Here is a 20,643-nt window from a genome sequence, read left to right as displayed (position 1 = left end):
TATAACAGCATTAGGTCTATAACAGTATTAGGTCTATGACAGCATTAGGTCTATAACAGTATTAGGTCTATAACAGCATTAGGTCTATATTAGGTCTATAATAGAATTAGGTCTATAACAATATTAGGTCTATAACAGTATTAGGTCTATAACAGCATTAGGTCTATAACAGCATTAGGTCTATATTGGGTCTATAACAGTATTGGGTCTATAACAGTATTAGGTCTATAACAGCATTAGGTTTATAACAGTATTAGGTCTATAACAGCATTAGGTCTAAAACAGCATTAGGTCTATAACAGCATTAGGTCTATAACAGCATTAGGTCTATAACAGCATTAGGTTTATAACAGTATTAGGTCTATAACAGCATTAGGTCTATAACAGCATTAGGTCTATATTGGGTCTATAACAGTATTGGGTCTATAACAGCATTAGGTCTATAACAGTATTAGGTCTATAACAGCATTAGGTCTATAACAGCATTAGGTCTATATTGGGTCTATAACAGTATTAGGTCTATAACAGCATTAGGTTTATAACAGTATTAGGTCTATAACAGCATTAGGTCTATAACAGCATTAGGTCTATAACAGCATTAGGTCTATAACAGTATTAGGTCTATAACAGCATTAGGTCTATAACAGCATTAGGTCTATAACAGCATTAGGTCTATAACAGCATTAGGTCTATAACAGCATTAGGTCTATATTACGTCTATAACAGTATTAGGTCTATAACAGCATTAGGTCTATAACGGTATTAGGTCTATAACAGCATTAGGTCTATAACAGCATTAGGTCTATAACAGCATTAGGTCTATAACAGTATTAGGTCTATATTACGTCTATAACAGTATTAGGTCTATAACAGCATTAGGTCTATAACAGTATTAGGTCTATAACAGCATTAGGTCTATATTAGGTCGCTAATAGAATTAGGTCTATAACAATATTAGGTCTATAACAGTATTAGGTCTATAACAGCATTAGGTCTATATTAGGTCAATAACAGAATTAGGTCTATAACAGCATTAGGTCTATAACAGTATTAGGTCTATATTAGGTCTATAACAGCATTAGGTCTATAACAGCATTAGGTCTATATTAGGTCTATAACAGCATGAAGTCTATAACAGCATTAGGTCTATATTAGGTCTATAACAGCATTAGGTCTATAACAGCATTAGGTCTATATTAGGTCTATAACAGCATTAGGTCTATAACAGTAGTAAGTCTATAACAGCATTAGGTCTATATTAGGTCTATAACAGCATTAGGTCTATAACAGCATTATGTCTATATTAGGTCTATATTAGTTAAAAGCAGCATTACATCTATAACAGTATTATGTCTATAACAGCATTAGGTCTATAACAACATTAGGTCAATATTAGGTCTATAACAGCATTAGGTCTATAACAGTATTAGGTCTATAACAGCATTAGGTCTATATTAGGTCTATAACAGCATTAGGTCTATATTAGGTCTATAACAGTATTAGGTCTATAACAGCATTAGGTCTATATTAGGTCTATAACAGCATTAGGTCTGTATTAGGTCTATAACAGCATTAGGTCTATAACAGCATTGGGTCTATATTAGGTCTATAACAGTATTAGGTCTATAACAGTATTAGGTCTATAACAGCATTAGGTCTATATTAGGTCTATAACAGCATTAGGTCTGTATTAGGTCTATAACATCATTAGGTCTATAACAGCATTAGGTCTATAACAGCATTAGGTCTATATTAGGTCTATAACAGTATTAGGTCTATAACAGCATTAGGTCTATAACAGCATTAGGTCTATAACAGCATTAGGTCTATAACAGCATTAGGTCTATAACAGCATTGGGTCCAAATTAGGTCTATAACAGCATGAGGTCTATAACAGCATTGGGTCTATATTAGGTCTATAACAGTATTAGGTCTATAACAGCATTAGGTCTATAACAGCATTGGGTCCAAATTAGGTCTATAACAGCATGAGGTCTATAACAGTATTAGGTCTATATTAGGTCTATAACAGCATGAGGTCTATATTAGGTCTATAACAGTATTAGGTCTATAACAGTATTAGGTCTATAACATCATTAGGTCTATAACAGTATTAGGTCTATAACAGTATTAGGTCTATAACATCATTAGGTCTATAACAGTATTAGGTCTATAACTGTATTAGGTCTATATTAGGTCTATAACAGCATGAGGTCTATATTAGGTATATAACAGTATTAGGTCTATAACAGTATTAGGTCTATATTAGTCTATAACAGAATTAGGTCTATAACAGCATGAGGTCTATATTAGGTCTATAACAGCATTAGGTCTATAACAGTATTAGGTCTAAAACAGCATTTGGTCTATAAAAGCATTAGGTCTATAACAGTATTAGGTCTATAACAGCATTAGGTCTATATTACGTCTATAATAGAATTAGGTCTATAACAATATTAGGTCTATAACAGTATTAGGTCTATAACAGCATTAGGTCTATAACAGCATTAGGTCTATATTAGGTCTATAACAGTATTGGGTCTATAACAGTATTAGGTCTATAACAGCATTAGGTTTATAACAGTATTAGGTCTATAACAGCATTAGGTCTATATCAGCATTAGGTCTATTACATCATTAGGTCTATAACAGTATTAGGTCTATAACATCATTAGGTCTATAACAGCATTAGGTCTATATTAGGTCTATAACAGCATTAGGTGTATAACAGTATTAGGTCTATAACAGTGTTAGGTCTATAACAGTATTAGGTCTATAACAGCATTAGGTCTATAACAGCATTAGGTCTATATTAGGTCTATAACAGTATTAGGTCTATAACAGCATTAGGTCTATATTAGGTCTATAACAGCATTAGGTCTGTATTAGGTCTATAACAGCATTAGGTCTATAACAGCATTGGGTCTATATTAGGTCTATAACAGCATGAGGTCTATAACAGTATTAGGTCTATATTAGGTCTATAACAGTATTAGGTCTATAACAGCATTAGGTCTATAACAGTATTAGGTCTATAACAGTATTAGGTCTATAACAGTATTAGGTCTATATTAGGTCTATAACAGTATTAGGTCTATAACAGTATTAGGTCTATAACAGTATTAGGTCTATAACAGAATTAGGTCTATAACAGCATGAGGTCTATATTAGGTATATAACAGCATTAGGTCTATAACAGTATTAGGTCTATATTAGGTCTATAACAGTATTAGGTCTATAACAGCATTAGGTCTATAACAGTATTAGGTCTAAAACAGCATTTGGTCTATAACAGCATTAGGTCTATAACAGCATTAGGTCTATAACAGCATTAGGTCTATAACAGTATTAGGTCTATAACAGTATTAGGTCTATAACAGCATTAGGTCTATAACAGCATTAGGTCTATATTAGGTCTATAACAGCATTAGGTCTATATTAGGTCTATAACAGCATTAGGTCTATATTAGGTCTATAACAGCATTAGGTCTATATTAGGTCTATAACAGCATTAGGTCTATATTAGGTCTATAACAGTATTAGATCTATAACAGCATTAGGTCTATAACAATATTAGGTCTATATTAGGTCTATAACAGCATGAGGTCTATAACAGTATTAGGTCTATAATAGGTCTATAACAGCATTAGGTCTATAACAGCATTGGGTCTATATTAGGTCTATAACAGTATTAGGTCTATAACAGTATTAGGTCTATAACAGCATTAGGTCTATATTAGGTCTATAACAGCATTAGGTCTGTATTAGGTCTATAACATCATTAGGTCTATAACAGCATTAGGTCTATAACAGCATTAGGTCTATATTAGGTCTATAACAGTATTAGGTCTATAACAGCATTAGGTCTATAACAGCATTAGGTCTATAACAGCATTAGGTCTATAACAGCATTAGGTCTATAACAGCATTGGGTCCAAATTAGGTCTATAACAGCATGAGGTCTATAACAGCATTGGGTCTATATTAGGTCTATAACAGTATTAGGTCTATAACAGCATTAGGTCTATAACAGCATTGGGTCCAAATTAGGTCTATAACAGCATGAGGTCTATAACAGTATTAGGTCTATATTAGGTCTATAACAGCATGAGGTCTATATTAGGTCTATAACAGTATTAGGTCTATAACAGTATTAGGTCTATAACATCATTAGGTCTATAACAGTATTAGGTCTATAACAGTATTAGGTCTATAACATCATTAGGTCTATAACAGTATTAGGTCTATAACATCATTAGGTCTATAACAGAATTAGGTCTATAACAGCATGAGGTCTATATTAGGTCTATAACAGTATTAGGTCTATAACTGTATTAGGTCTATATTAGGTCTATAACAGCATGAGGTCTATATTAGGTATATAACAGTATTAGGTCTATAACAGTATTAGGTCTATATTAGTCTATAACAGAATTAGGTCTATAACAGCATGAGGTCTATATTAGGTCTATAACAGCATTAGGTCTATAACAGTATTAGGTCTAAAACAGCATTTGGTCTATAAAAGCATTAGGTCTATAACAGTATTAGGTCTATAACAGCATTAGGTCTATATTACGTCTATAATAGAATTAGGTCTATAACAATATTAGGTCTATAACAGTATTAGGTCTATAACAGCATTAGGTCTATAACAGCATTAGGTCTATATTAGGTCTATAACAGTATTGGGTCTATAACAGTATTAGGTCTATAACAGCATTAGGTTTATAACAGTATTAGGTCTATAACAGCATTAGGTCTATATCAGCATTAGGTCTATTACATCATTAGGTCTATAACAGTATTAGGTCTATAACATCATTAGGTCTATAACAGCATTAGGTCTATATTAGGTCTATAACAGCATTAGGTGTATAACAGTATTAGGTCTATAACAGTGTTAGGTCTATAACAGTATTAGGTCTATAACAGCATTAGGTCTATAACAGCATTAGGTCTATATTAGGTCTATAACAGTATTAGGTCTATAACAGCATTAGGTCTATATTAGGTCTATAACAGCATTAGGTCTGTATTAGGTCTATAACAGCATTAGGTCTATAACAGCATTGGGTCTATATTAGGTCTATAACAGCATGAGGTCTATAACAGTATTAGGTCTATATTAGGTCTATAACAGTATTAGGTCTATAACAGCATTAGGTCTATAACAGTATTAGGTCTATAACAGTATTAGGTCTATAACAGTATTAGGTCTATAACAGTATTAGGTCTATAACATCATTAGGTCTATAACAGTATTAGGTCTATAACATCATTAGGTCTATAACAGAATTAGGTCTATAACAGCATGAGGTCTATATTAGGTCTATAACAGTATTAGGTCTATAACTGTATTAGGTCTATATTAGGTCTATAACAGCATGAGGTCTATATTAGGTATATAACAGTATTAGGTCTATAACAGTATTAGGTCTATATTAGTCTATAACAGAATTAGGTCTATAACAGCATGAGGTCTATATTAGGTCTATAACAGCATTAGGTCTATAACAGTATTAGGTCTAAAACAGCATTTGGTCTATAAAAGCATTAGGTCTATAACAGAATTAGGTCTATAACAGCATGAGGTCTATATTAGGTATATAACAGCATTAGGTCTATAACAGTATTAGGTCTATAACAGTATTAGGTCTATAACAGCATTAGGTCTATAACAGCATTAGGTCTATATTAGGTCTATAACAGCATTAGGTCTATATTAGGTCTATAACAGCATTAGGTCTATATTAGGTCTATAACAGCATTAGGTCTATATTAGGTCTATAACAGCATTAGGTCTATATTAGGTCTATAACAGTATTAGATCTATAACAGCATTAGGTCTATAACAATATTAGGTCTATATTAGGTCTATAACAGCATGAGGTCTATAACAGTATTAGGTCTATAATAGGTCTATAACAGCATTGGGGTCTATAACAATATTAGGTCTATAACAGTATTAGGTCTATATCAGCATTAGGTCTATATTAGGTCTATAACAGCATGAGGTCTATAACAGTATTAGGTCTATATTAGGTCTATAACAGTATTAGGTCTATAACAGCATTAGGTCTATATTAGGTCTATAACACCATGAGGTCTATAACAGCATTAGGTCTATATTAGGTCTATTACAGTATGAGGTCTATATTAGGTCTATAACAGCATTAGGTCTATAACAGTATTAGGTCTATAACAGTATTAGGTCTATAACAGTATTAGGTCTATATTAGGTCTATAACAGAATTAGGTCTATAACAGCATTAGGTCTATATTGGGTCTATAACAGTATTAGGTCTATAACAGCATTAGGTTTATAACAGTATTAGGTCTATAACAGCATTAGGTCTATAACAGCATTAGGTCTATAACAGCATTAGGTCTATAACAGTATTAGGTCTATAACAGCATTAGGTCTATAACAGCATTAGGTCTATAACAGCATTAGGTCTATAACAGCATTAGGTCTATAACAGCATTAGGTCTATATTACGTCTATAACAGTATTAGGTCTATAACAGCATTAGGTCTATAACGGTATTAGGTCTATAACAGCATTAGGTCTATAACAGCATTAGGTCTATAACAGCATTAGGTCTATAACAGTATTAGGTCTATATTACGTCTATAACAGTATTAGGTCTATAACAGCATTAGGTCTATAACAGAATTAGGTCTATAACAGCATTAGGTCTATATTAGGTCGCTAATAGAATTAGGTCTATAACAATATTAGGTCTACAACAGTATTAGGTCTATAACAGCATTAGGTCTATATTAGGTCAATAACAGAATTAGGTCTATAACAGCATTAGGTCTATAACAGTATTAGGTCTATATTAGGTCTATAACAGCATTAGGTCTATAACAGCATTAGGTCTATATTAGGTCTATAACAGCATGAAGTCTATAACAGCATTAGGTCTATATTAGGTCTATAACAGCATTAGGTCTATAACAGCATTAGGTCTATATTAGGTCTATAACAGCATTAGGTCTATAACAGTAGTAAGTCTATAACAGCATTAGGTCTATATTAGGTCTATAACAGCATTAGGTCTATAACAGCATTATGTCTATATTAGGTCTATATTAGTTAAAAGCAGCATTACATCTATAACAGTATTATGTCTATAACAGCATTAGGTCTATAACAACATTAGGTCAATATTAGGTCTATAACAGCATTAGGTCTATAACAGTATTAGGTCTATAACAGCATTAGGTCTATATTAGGTCTATAACAGCATTAGGTCTATATTAGGTCTATAACAGTATTAGGTCTATAACAGCATTAGGTCTATATTAGGTCTATAACAGCATTAGGTCTGTATTAGGTCTATAACAGCATTAGGTCTATAACAGCATTGGGTCTATATTAGGTCTATAACAGTATTAGGTCTATAACAGTATTAGGTCTATAACAGCATTAGGTCTATATTAGGTCTATAACAGCATTAGGTCTGTATTAGGTCTATAACATCATTAGGTCTATAACAGCATTAGGTCTATAACAGCATTAGGTCTATATTAGGTCTATAACAGTATTAGGTCTATAACAGCATTAGGTCTATAACAGCATTAGGTCTATAACAGCATTAGGTCTATAACAGCATTAGGTCTATAACAGCATTGGGTCCAAATTAGGTCTATAACAGCATGAGGTCTATAACAGCATTGGGTCTATATTAGGTCTATAACAGTATTAGGTCTATAACAGCATTAGGTCTATAACAGCATTGGGTCCAAATTAGGTCTATAACAGCATGAGGTCTATAACAGTATTAGGTCTATATTAGGTCTATAACAGCATGAGGTCTATATTAGGTCTATAACAGTATTAGGTCTATAACAGTATTAGGTCTATAACATCATTAGGTCTATAACAGTATTAGGTCTATAACAGTATTAGGTCTATAACATCATTAGGTCTATAACAGTATTAGGTCTATAACAGTATTAGGTCTATAACATCATTAGGTCTATAACAGTATTAGGTCTATAACATCATTAGGTCTATAACAGAATTAGGTTTATAACAGCATTAGGTCTATATTAGGTATATAACAGCATTAGGTCTATATTAGGTCTATAACAGTATTAGGTCTATAACATCATTAGGTCTATAACAGAATTAGGTTTATAACAGCATGAGGTCGTATAACAGCATTAGGTCTATATTAGGTATATAACAGCATTAGGTCTATAACATCATTAGGTCTATAACAGCATTAGGTCTATAACAGTATTAGGTCTATAACAGTATTAGGTCTATAACAGCATTAGGTCTATATTAGGTCTATAACAGCATGAGGTCTATATTAGGTCTATAACAGTATTAGGTCTATAACAGTATTAGGTCTATATTAGGTCTATAACAGCATGAGGTCTATATTAGGTATATAACAGTATTAGGTCTATAACAGTATTAGGTCTATAACAGTATTAGGTCTATATTAGTCTATAACAGAATTAGGTCTATAACAGCATGAGGTCTATATTAGGTCTATAACAGCATTAGGTCTATAACAGTATTAGGTCTAAAACAGCATTTGGTCTATAACAGCATTAGGTCTATAACAGTATTAGGTCTATAACAGCATTAGGTCTATATTACGTCTATAATAGAATTAGGTCTATAACAATATTAGGTCTATAACAGTATTAGGTCTATAACAGCATTAGGTCTATAACAGCATTAGGTCTATATTAGGTCTATAACAGTATTGGGTCTATAACAGTATTAGGTCTATAACAGCATTAGGTTTATAACAGTATTAGGTCTATAACAGCATTAGGTCTATATCAGCATTAGGTCTATTACATCATTAGGTCTATAACAGTATTAGGTCTATAACATCATTAGGTCTATAACAGCATTAGGTCTATATTAGGTCTATAACAGCATTAGGTGTATAACAGTATTAGGTCTATAACAGTGTTAGGTCTATAACAGTATTAGGTCTATAACAGCATTAGGTCTATAACAGCATTAGGTCTATATTAGGTCTATAACAGTATTAGGTCTATAACAGCATTAGGTCTATATTAGGTCTATAACAGCATGAGGTCTATAACAGTATTAGGTCTATATTAGGTCTATAACAGTATTAGGTCTATAACAGCATTAGGTCTATAACAGTATTAGGTCTATAACAGTATTAGGTCTATATTAGGTCTATAACAGTATTAGGTCTATAACAGCATGAGGTCTATATTAGGTCTATAACAGCATTAGGTCTATAACAGTATTAGGTCTATAACAGCATTAGGTCTATAACAGCATTAGGTCTATATTAGGTCTATAACAGTATTAGGTCTATAACAGCATTAGGTCTATAACAGTATTAGGTCTATATTAGGTCTATAACAGTATTAGGTCTATAACAGTATTAGGTCTATAACAGCATTAGGTCTATAACAGCATTAGGTCTATATTAGGTCTATAACAGCATTAGGTCTATATTAGGTCTATAACAGCATTAGGTCTATATTAGGTCTATAACAGCATTAGGTCTATATTAGGTCTATAACAGTATTAGATCTATAACAGCATTAGGTCTATAACAATATTAGGTCTATATTAGGTCTATAACAGCATGAGGTCTATAACAGTATTAGGTCTATAATAGGTCTATAACAGCATTGGGGTCTATAACAATATTAGGTATATAACAGTATTAGGTCTATATCAGCATTAGGTCTATATTAGGTCTATAACAGCATGAGGTCTATAACAGTATTAGGTCTATATTAGGTCTATAACAGTATTAGGTCTATAACAGCATTAGGTCTATATTAGGTCTATAACAGCATGAGGTCTATAACAGCATTAGGTCTATATTAGGTCTATTACAGTATGAGGTCTATATTAGGTCTATAACAGCATTAGGTCTATAACAGTATTAGGTCTATAACAGTATTAGGTCTATAACAGTATTAGGTCTATATTAGGTCTATAACAGCATTAGGTCTATATTAGGTCTATAACAGCATTAGCTATATAACAGTATTAGGTCTATATTAGGTATATGACAGCATTAGGTCTATAACATCATTAGGTCTATAACAGCATTAGGTCTATATTAGGTATATAACAGTATTAGGTCTATAACAGCATTAGGTCTATAACAGTATTAGGTCTATAACAGCATTAGGTCTATATTGGGTCTATAACAGTATTGGGTCTATAACAGCATTAGGTCTATAACAGTATTAGGTCTATAACAGCATTAGGTCTATAACAGCATTAGGTCTATAACAGCATTAGGTCTATATTGGGTCTATAACAGTATTAGGTCTATAACAGCATTAGGTTTATAACAGTATTAGGTCTATAACAGCATTAGGTCTATAACAGCATTAGGTCTATAACAGCATTAGGTCTATAACAGTATTAGGTCTATAACAGCATTAGGTCTATAACAGCATTAGGTCTATAACATCATTAGGTCTATAACAGCATTAGGTCTATAACAGTATTAGGTCTATAACAGCATTAGGTCTATAACAGTATTAGGTCTATAACAGCATTAGGTCTATAACAGCATTAGGTCTATAACAGTATTGGGTCTATAACAGCATTAGGTTTATAACAGTATTAGGTCTATAACAGCATTAGGTCTATAACAGCATTAGGTCTATAACATTATTAGGTCTTTAACAGCATTAGGTCTATAACAGTATTAGGTCTATAACAGCATTAGGTCTATAACAGCATTAGGTCGATATTGGGTCTATAACAGTATTAGGTCTATAACAGCATTAGGTTTATAACAGTATTAGGTCTATAACAGCATTAGGTCTATAACAGCATTAGGTCTATAACAGCATTAGGTCTATATTGGGTCTATAACAGTATTAGGTCTATAACAGCATTAGGTTTATAACAGTATTAGGTCTATAACAGCATTAGGTCTATAACAGCATTAGGTCTATAACAGCATTAGGTCTATAACAGTATTAGGTCTATAACAGCATTAGGTCTATAACAGCATTAGGTCTATAACATCATTAGGTCTATAACAGCATTAGGTCTATAACAGTATTAGGTCTATAACAGCATTAGGTCTATAACAGTATTAGGTCTATAACAGCATTAGGTCTATATTAGGTCGCTAATAGAATTAGGTCTATAACAATATTAGGTCTATAACAGTATTAGGTCTATAACAGCATTAGGTCTATATTAGGTCAATAACAGAATTAGGTCTATAACAGCATTAGGTCTATAACAGTATTAGGTCTATATTAGGTCTATAACAGCATTAGGTCTATAACAGCATTAGGTCTATATTAGGTCTATAACAGCATGAAGTCTATAACAGCATTAGGTCTATATTAGGTCTATAACAGCATTAGGTCTATAACAGCATTAGGTCTATATTAGGTCTATAACAGCATTAGGTCTATAACAGTAGTAAGTCTATAACAGCATTAGGTCTATATTAGGTCTATAACAGCATTAGGTCTATAACAGCATTATGTCTATATTAGGTCTATATTAGTTAAAAGCAGCATTACATCTATAACAGCATGAAGTCTATAACAGCATTAGGTCTATATTAGGTCTATAACAGCATTAGGTCTATAACAACATTAGGTCAATATTAGGTCTATAACAGCATTAGGTCTATAACAGTATTAGGTCTATAACAGCATTCGGTCTATAACAGTATTAGGTATATAACAGTATTAGGTCTATAACAGCATTAGGTATATAACAGTATTAGGTCTATATTAGGTCTATAACAGCATTAGGTCTATATTAGGTCTATAACAGCATTAGGTCTATATTAGGTATATAACAGTATTAGGTCTATAACAGTATTAGGTCTATAACAGTATTAGGTCTATAACAGTATTAGGTCTATAACAGCATTAGGTCTATATTGGGTCTATAACAGTATTGGGTCTATAACAGCATTAGGTTTATAACAGTATTAGGTCTATAACAGCATTAGGTCTATAACAGCATTAGGTCTATAACAGCATTAGGTCTATAACAGTATTAGGTCTATAACAGCATTAGGTCTATAACAGTATTAGGTCTATAACAGTATTAGGTCTATAACAGCATTAGGTCTATATTGGGTCTATAACAGTATTGGGTCTATAACAGCATTAGGTCTATAACAGTATTAGGTCTATAACAGCATTAGGTCTATAACAGCATTAGGTCTATAACAGCATTAGGTCGATATTGGGTCTATAACAGTATTAGGTCTATAACAGCATTAGGTTTATAACAGTATTAGGTCTATAACAGCATTAGGTCTATAACAGCATTAGGTCTATAACAGCATTAGGTCTATAACAGTATTAGGTCTATAACAGCATTAGGTCTATAACAGCATTAGGTCTATAACATCATTAGGTCTATAACAGCATTAGGTCTATAACAGTATTAGGTCTATAACAGCATTAGGTCTATAACAGTATTAGGTCTATAACAGCATTAGGTCTATATTAGGTCGCTAATAGAATTAGGTCTATAACAATATTAGGTCTATAACAGTATTAGGTCTATAACAGCATTAGGTCTATATTAGGTCAATAACAGAATTAGGTCTATAACAGCATTAGGTCTATAACAGTATTAGGTCTATATTAGGTCTATAACAGCATTAGGTCTATAACAGCATTAGGTCTATATTAGGTCTATAACAGCATGAAGTCTATAACAGCATTAGGTCTATATTAGGTCTATAACAGCATTAGGTCTATAACAGCATTAGGTCTATATTAGGTCTATAACAGCATTAGGTCTATAACAGTAGTAAGTCTATAACAGCATTAGGTCTATATTAGGTCTATATTAGTTAAAAGCAGCATTACATCTATAACAGCATGAAGTCTATAACAGCATTAGGTCTATATTAGGTCTATAACAGCATTAGGTCTATAACAACATTAGGTCAATATTAGGTCTATAACAGCATTAGGTCTATAACAGTATTAGGTCTATAACAGCATTCGGTCTATATTAGGTCTATAACAGCATTAGGTCTATATTAGGTCTATAACAGTATTAGGTCTATAACAGCATTAGGTCTATATTAGGTCTATAACAGTATTAGGTCTGTATTAGGTCTATAACAGCATTAGGTATATAACAGTATTAGGTCTATAACAGCATTGGGTCCAAATTAGGTCTATAACAGCATGAGGTCTATAACAGTATTAGGTCTATATTAGGTCTATAACAGCATGAGGTCTATATTAGGTCTATAACAGCATTAGGTCTATAACAGTATTAGGTCTATATTAGGTCTATAACATCATTAGGTCTATATTAGGTCTATAACAGTATTAGGTCTATAACATCATTAGGTCTATAACAGTATTAGGTCTATAACAGTATTAGGTCTATAACATCATTAGGTCTATAACAGTATTAGGTCTATAACATCATTAGGTCTATAACAGAATTAGGTCTATAACAGCATGAGGTCTATATTAGGTCTATAACAGTATTAGGTCTATAACAGTATTAGGTCTATATTAGGTCTATAACAGCATGAGGTCTATATTAGGTATATAACAGTATTAGGTCTATAACAGTATTAGGTCTATAACAGTATTAGGTCTATATTAGTCTATAACAGAATTAGGTCTATAACAGCATGAGGTCTATATTAGGTCTATAACAGCATTAGGTCTATAACATCATTAGGTCTATAACAGCATTAGGTCTATAACAGTATTAGGTCTATAACAGTATTAGGTCTATAACATCATTAGGTCTATAACAGCATTAGGTCTATAACAGTATTAGGTCTAAAACAGCATTAGGTCTATATTACGTCTATAATAGAATTAGGTCTATAACAATATTAGGTCTATAACAGTATTAGGTCTATAACAGCATTAGGTCTATAACAGTATTAGGTCTATAACAGCATTAGGTCTATAACAGCATTAGGTCTATAACAGTATTAGGTCTATAACAGCATTAGGTCTATATTACGTCTATAATAGAATTAGGTCTATAACAATATTAGGTCTATAACAGTATTAGGTCTATAACAGCATTAGGTCTATAACAGCATTAGGTCTATATTAGGTCTATAACAGTATTGGGTCTATAACAGTATTAGGTCTATAACAGCATTAGGTTTATAACATCATTAGGTCTATAACAGCATTAGGTCTATAACAGTATTAGGTCTATAACAGCATTAGGTCTATAACAGTATTAGGTCTATAACAGCATTAGGTCTATATTAGGTCTATAACAGCATTAGGTCTATATTAGGTCTATAACAGCATTAGGTGTATAACAGTATTAGGTCTATAACAGTATTAGGTCTATAACAGTATTAGGTCTATAACAGCATTAGGTCTATAACAGCATTAGGTCTATAACAGCATTAGGTCTATAACAGCATTAGGTCTATAACAGTATTAGGTCTATAACAGCATTAGGTCTATATTAGGTCTATAACAGCATTAGGTCTGTATTAGGTCTATAACAGCATTAGGTCTATAACAGCATTGGGTCTATATTAGGTCTATAACAGCATGAGGTCTATAACAGTATTAGGTCTATATTAGGTCTATAACAGCATGAGGTCTATATTAGGTCTATAACAGTATTAGGTTATAACAGTATTAGGTCTATAACATCATTAGGTCTATTACAGCATTAGGTCTATAACAGCATTAGGTCTATATTAGGTCTATAACAGAATTAGGTCTATATTAGGTCTATAACAGCATTAGGTCTATAACAGTATTAGGTCTATAACAGTATTAGGTCTATAACAGTATTAGGTCTATAACAGTATTAGGTCTATATTGGGTCTATAACAGCATTAGGTCTATAACATCATTAGGTCTATTACAGTATTAGGTCTATAACAGCATTAGGTCTATAACAGCATTAGGTCTATAACAGTATTAGGTCTATAACAGCATTAGGTCTATAACAGTATTAGGTCTATATTAGGTCTATAACAGCATTAGGTCTATAACAGCATTAGGTCTATAACAGTATTAGGTCTATAACAGCATTAGGTCTATATTAGGTCTATAACAGCATTAGGTCTATAACAGCATTAGGTCTATAACAGCATTAGGTCTATAACATCATTAGGTCTATAACAGTATTAGGTCTATAACAGCATTAGGTCTATAACAGCATTAGGTCTATATTAGGTCTATAACAGCATTAGGTCTATATTAGGTCTATAACAGCATTAGGTCTATATTAGGTCTATAACAGCATTAGGTCTATATTAGGTCTATAACAGTATTAGGTCTATAACAGCATTAGGTCAATATTAGGTCTATAACAGCATTAGGTCTATATTAGATCTATAACAGCATTAGGTCTATAACAATATTAGGTCTATATTAGGTCTATAACAGCATGAGGTCTATAACAGTATTAGGTCTATAATAGGTCTATAACAGCATTGGGGTCTATAACAATATTAGGTGTATAACAGTATTAGGTCTATATCAGCATTAGGTCTATATTATGTCTATAACAGCATGAGGTCTATAACAGCATTAGGTCTATATTAGGTCTATAACAGCATGAGGTCTATAACAGTATTAGGTCTATAACAGTATTAGGTCTATAACAGTATTAGGTCTATAACAGTATTCGGTCTATAACAGTATTCGGTCTATATTAGGTCTATAACAGTATTAGGTCTATAACAGTATTAGGTCTATAACAGCATTAGGTCTATATTAGGTCTATAACAGTATTAGGTCTATAACAGCATTAGGTCTATAACAGTATTAGGTCTATAACAGCATTAGGTCTATAACATCATTAGGTCTATAACAGTATTAGGTCTATAACAGTATTGGGTCTATAACAGCATTAGGTCTATAACAGCATTAGGTCTATAACAGTATTAGGTCTATAACAGTATTAGGTCTATAACAGCATGAGGTCTATATTAGGTCTATAACAGTATTAGGTCTATAACAGTATTAGATCTATAACATCATTAGGTCTATAACAGTATTAGGTCTATAACAGTATTAGGTCTATAACAGCATTAGGTCTATATTAGGTCTATAACAGCATTAGGTCTATAACAGCATTAGGTCTATAACAGTATTAGGTCTATAACAGCATTAGGTCTATAACAGCATTAGGTCTATAACAGCATTAGGTCTATAACATCATTAGGTCTATAACAGTATTAGGTCTATAACAGTATTGGGTCTATAACAGCATTAGGTCTATATTAGGTCTATAACAGCATTAGGTCTATAAATGTATTAGGTCAATATTAGGTCTACAACAGCATTAGGTCTCTATTAGGTCTATATATAGTCTCCATATTGACTCTGTACCGGTACCCCCTGTATATAGCCTCCACATTGACTCTGTACCGGTACCCCCTGTATATAGCCTCCACATTGACTCTGTACCGTAATACCCTGTATATAGCCTCCACATTGACTCTGTACCGGTACCCCCTGTATATAGCCTCCACATTGACTCTGTACCGGTACCCCCTGTATATGGCATCCACATTGACTCTGTACCGGTACCCCCTGAATATAGCCTCCACATTGACTCTGTACCGTAATACCCTGTATATAGCCTCCACATTGACTCTGTACCGGTACTCCCTGTATATAACCTCAACATTGACTCTTTACCAGTACCCCCTGTATATAGCCTCCACATTGACTCTGTACCGGTACCCCCTGTATATAACCTCCACATTGACTCTGTACAGGTACCCCCTGTATATAGCCTCCAAATTGACTCTGTACCGGTACCCCCTGTATATAGCCTCCACATTGACTCTGTAGCGGTACCCCCTGTATATAGCCTCCACATTGACTCTGTACCCCCTGTATATAGCCTCCACATTGACTCTGTACCGGTACCCCCTGTATATGGCATCCACATTGACTCTGTACCGGTACCCCCTGTATATAGCCTCCACATTGACTCTGTACTGGTACCCCCTGTATATAGTCTCCACATTGACTCTGTACTGGTACCCCCTGTATATAGCCTCCACATTGACTCTGTACTGGTACCCCCTGTATATAGCCTCCACATTGACTCTGTACTGGTACCCCCTGTATATAGCCTCCACATTGACTCTGTACTGGTACCCCCTGTATATAGCCTCCACATTGACTCTGTACTGGTACCCCCTGTATATAGCCTCCACATTGACTCTGTACTGGTACACCCTGTATATAGTCTCCACATTGACTCTGTACCGGTACCCCCTGTATATAGCCTCCACATTGACTCTATACTGGTACCCCCTGTATATAGCCTCCACATTGACTCTGTACCGGTACCCCCTGTATATAGCCTCCACATTGACTCTGTACCGGTACCCCCTGTATATAGTCTCCACATTGACTCTGTACTGGTACCCCCTGTATATAGCCTCCACATTGACTCTGTACTGGTACCCCCTGTATATAGCCTCCACATTGACTCTGTACTGGTACCCCCTGTATATAGCCTCCACATTGACTCTGTACCGGTACCCCCTGTATATAGCCTCCACATTGACTCTGTACTGGTACCCCCTGTATATAACCTCCACATTGACTCTGTACTGGTACCCCCTGTATATAGTCTCTACATTGACTCTGTACTGGTACCCCCTGTATATAGTCTCCACATTGACTCTGTACCGGTACCCCCTGTATATAGCCTCCACATTGACTCTGTACCGTAATACCCTGTATATAGCCTCCACATTGACTCTGTACTGGTACCCCCTGTATATAGCCTCCACACTGACTCTGTACCGTAATACCCTGTATATAGCCTCCACATTGACTCTGTACTGGTACCCCCTGTATATAACCTCAACATTGACTCTGTACTGGTACCTCCTGTATATAGCCTCCACATTGACTCTGTACTGGTACCCCCCCTGTATATAGTCTCCACATTGACTCTGTACTGGTACCCCCTGTATATAGCCTCCACATTGACTCTGTACTGGTACCCCCTGTATATAGCCTCCACATTGACTCTGTACCGGTACCCCCTGTATATAGCCTCCACATTGACTCTGTACTGGTACCCCCTGTATATAACCTCCACATTGACTCTGTACTGGTACCCCCTGTATATAGTCTCCACATTGACTCTGTACTGGTACCCCCTGTATATAGCCTCCACATTGACTCTGTACTGGTACCCCCTGTATATAGTCTCCACATTGACTCTGTACCGGTACCCCCTGTATATAGCCTCCACATTGACTCTGTACCGTAATACCCTGTATATAGCCTCCACATTGACTCTGTACTGGTACCCCCTGTATATAGCCTCCACACTGACTCTGTACCGTAATACCCTGTATATAGCCTCCACATTGACTCTGTACTGGTACACCCTGTATATAACCTCAACATTGACTCTGTACTGGTACCTCCTGTATATAGCCTCCACATTGACTCTGTACTGGTACCCCCCCTGTATATAGTCTCCACATTGACTCTGTACTGGTACCCCCTGTATATAGCCTCCACATTGACTCTGTACTGATACCTCCTGTATATAGCCTCCACATTGACTCTGTACTGGTACCCCTGTATATAGCCTCCACATTGACTCTGTACTGGTACCCCCTGTATATAGCCTCCACATTGACTCTGTACTGGTACCCCCTGTATATAGTCTCCACATTGACTCTGTACTGGTACCCCCCCTGTATATAGCCTCCACATTGACTCTGTACTGGTACCCCCTGTATATAGTCTCCACATTGACTCTGTACTGGTACCCCCTGTATATAGTCTCCACATTGACTCTGTACTGGTACCCCCTGTATATAGCCTCCACATTGACTCTGTACTGGTACCCCCTGTATATAGCCTCCACATTGACTCTGTACTGGTAGCCCATGTATATAACCTCCACATTGACTCTGTACTGGTACCCCCTGTATAAAGCCTCCACATTGACTCTGTACTGGTACCCCCTGTATATAGCCTCCACATTGACTCTGTACCATAACACCCTGTATATAGCCTCCACATTGACTCTGTACTGGTACCCCCTGTATATAGCCTCCACATTGACTCTGTACCATAACACCCTGTATATAGCCTCCACATTGACTCTGTACTGGTACCCCCTGTATATAGCCTCCACATTGATTCTGTACTGGTACCCCCTGTATATAGCCTCCACATTGACTCTGTACCGGTACCCCCTGTATATAATCTCCACATTGACTCTGTACTGGTACCCCCTGTATATAGCCTCCACATTGACTCTGTACCGTAATACCCTGTATATAGCCTCCACATTGACTCTGTACTGGTACACCCTGTATATAGCCTCCACATTGACTCTGTACTGGTACCTCCTGTATATTGTTGGTTAAGGGCTTGTTAGTAAACATTTCACTGTAAGGTGAAATACCTGTTGTATTCAACATTTCACTGTAAGGTGAAATACCTGTTGTATTCAACATTTCATTGTAAGGTGAAATACCTGTTGTATTCAACATTTCACTGTAAGGTGAAATACCTGTTGTATTCAACATTTCACTGTAAGGTGAAATACCTGTTGTATTCAACATTTCATTGTAAGGTGAAATACCTGTTGTATTCAACATTTCATTGTAAGGTGAAATACCTGTTGTATTCAACATTTCATTGTAAGGTGAAATACATAAAGGTGTAATATCTGTGGTGTTCGGCAAATAAAATTTGATTTGATTTGATTTGATTTCATCTCCCTCATCATCCTCCTCATCATCATCAATTCCCTCATCTTCCTCATCATCATCAATTCCCTCATCTTCCTCATCATCAATTCCCTCTTCTTCCTCATCATCATCATTACCCTCATCATCTCTCTCTCTATCACACACATGTACAAACGCGTGTTTATCGACATCACATCGAATTTGTCCCAACCTGCGGGATACACACATACATCACACACACACCCCGCCACTGTCCTGACATCGTTGTGAAGCATGCGTTTGCGTCTGCGTGTGTGTGCATGTCAGTGTGTGTGTGTCCAGTGTGTGGGTTAGAGAGAGCAAGGGGGTACTGACTGGTTTTCCCGGGCCTGGGTCGCTGGAGAAGCCGCTGCGCCGTCAGAAGATCCTCGGTCTTCACCGCATGAAGCAGGTCCTGGTCCTTACCCATCCTTTCTCTATCCCTCTCCTCTTCCCTCTCTCTATCCCTCTCCTCTTCCCCCTCTCTCTTTCTCCCTCGTCGTTAATCCCTTCCGTTCATCCTCCAGTCAGTCAGCGGGCCACAGCAGCAGATGTATAGGGGTTGGGTGGCTGCGATGCGGCTACAGTAGAGAACAGTTACCCGCTGTCTGAATCCCTCAGACCGACAGACGAACCGATGCCCGTTATACCAACCCTCCTCCTCCTCCTCCTCCTCCTCTCTGTCTCTCTCTCCGGCCTGCCCTCTGTCCGCGACGGGGCGGCCTCTCCCCTGGTAGAGGTTAAGAGCGCGAGACGCACCGTATTCCAAACAGATTTTCCGGTGTGCTGATTTTCACGGAGCTGTGTGTGCGTGCTTTACGTGCATGTGACGGGAGAGCTCGAGCTCACACTCACACTCCTCCCAGTTCCCGCTGTTAAATTCCGTTGTTGTCAAAGCATCAGAACGAACAGAACCAGCCGCTCCGTCATCAGAACGAAA

The 20,643-nt window shown here is 35.3% G+C and overlaps 1 protein-coding gene across 1 annotated transcript in view; it reads right to left on the bottom strand.

Annotated features, from left to right (window-relative positions):
- LOC116358854 (caskin-1) overlaps positions 1-20,643 on the bottom strand; it is a 155,843-nt gene that overhangs the window by 134,912 nt on the left and 288 nt on the right. Inside the window, exon 1 of the mRNA XM_031811100.1 lies at positions 20,040-20,643. This exon is cut by the window's right edge and continues 288 nt beyond it. Within this exon, the coding sequence (XP_031666960.1) occupies positions 20,040-20,133 (94 nt within the window). The 5' untranslated portion in view covers positions 20,134-20,643. The remainder of the gene's footprint in view (positions 1-20,039) is intronic.

Source organism: Oncorhynchus kisutch, unplaced genomic scaffold (assembly GCF_002021735.2).
Source record: "Oncorhynchus kisutch isolate 150728-3 unplaced genomic scaffold, Okis_V2 Okis01b-Okis20b_hom, whole genome shotgun sequence".
In the NCBI taxonomy this organism is placed as follows: domain Eukaryota; kingdom Metazoa; phylum Chordata; class Actinopteri; order Salmoniformes; family Salmonidae; genus Oncorhynchus; species Oncorhynchus kisutch.
Note: the sequence above shows the minus strand (reverse complement) of the source record. Positions and strands in the feature narration are given on the sequence as shown.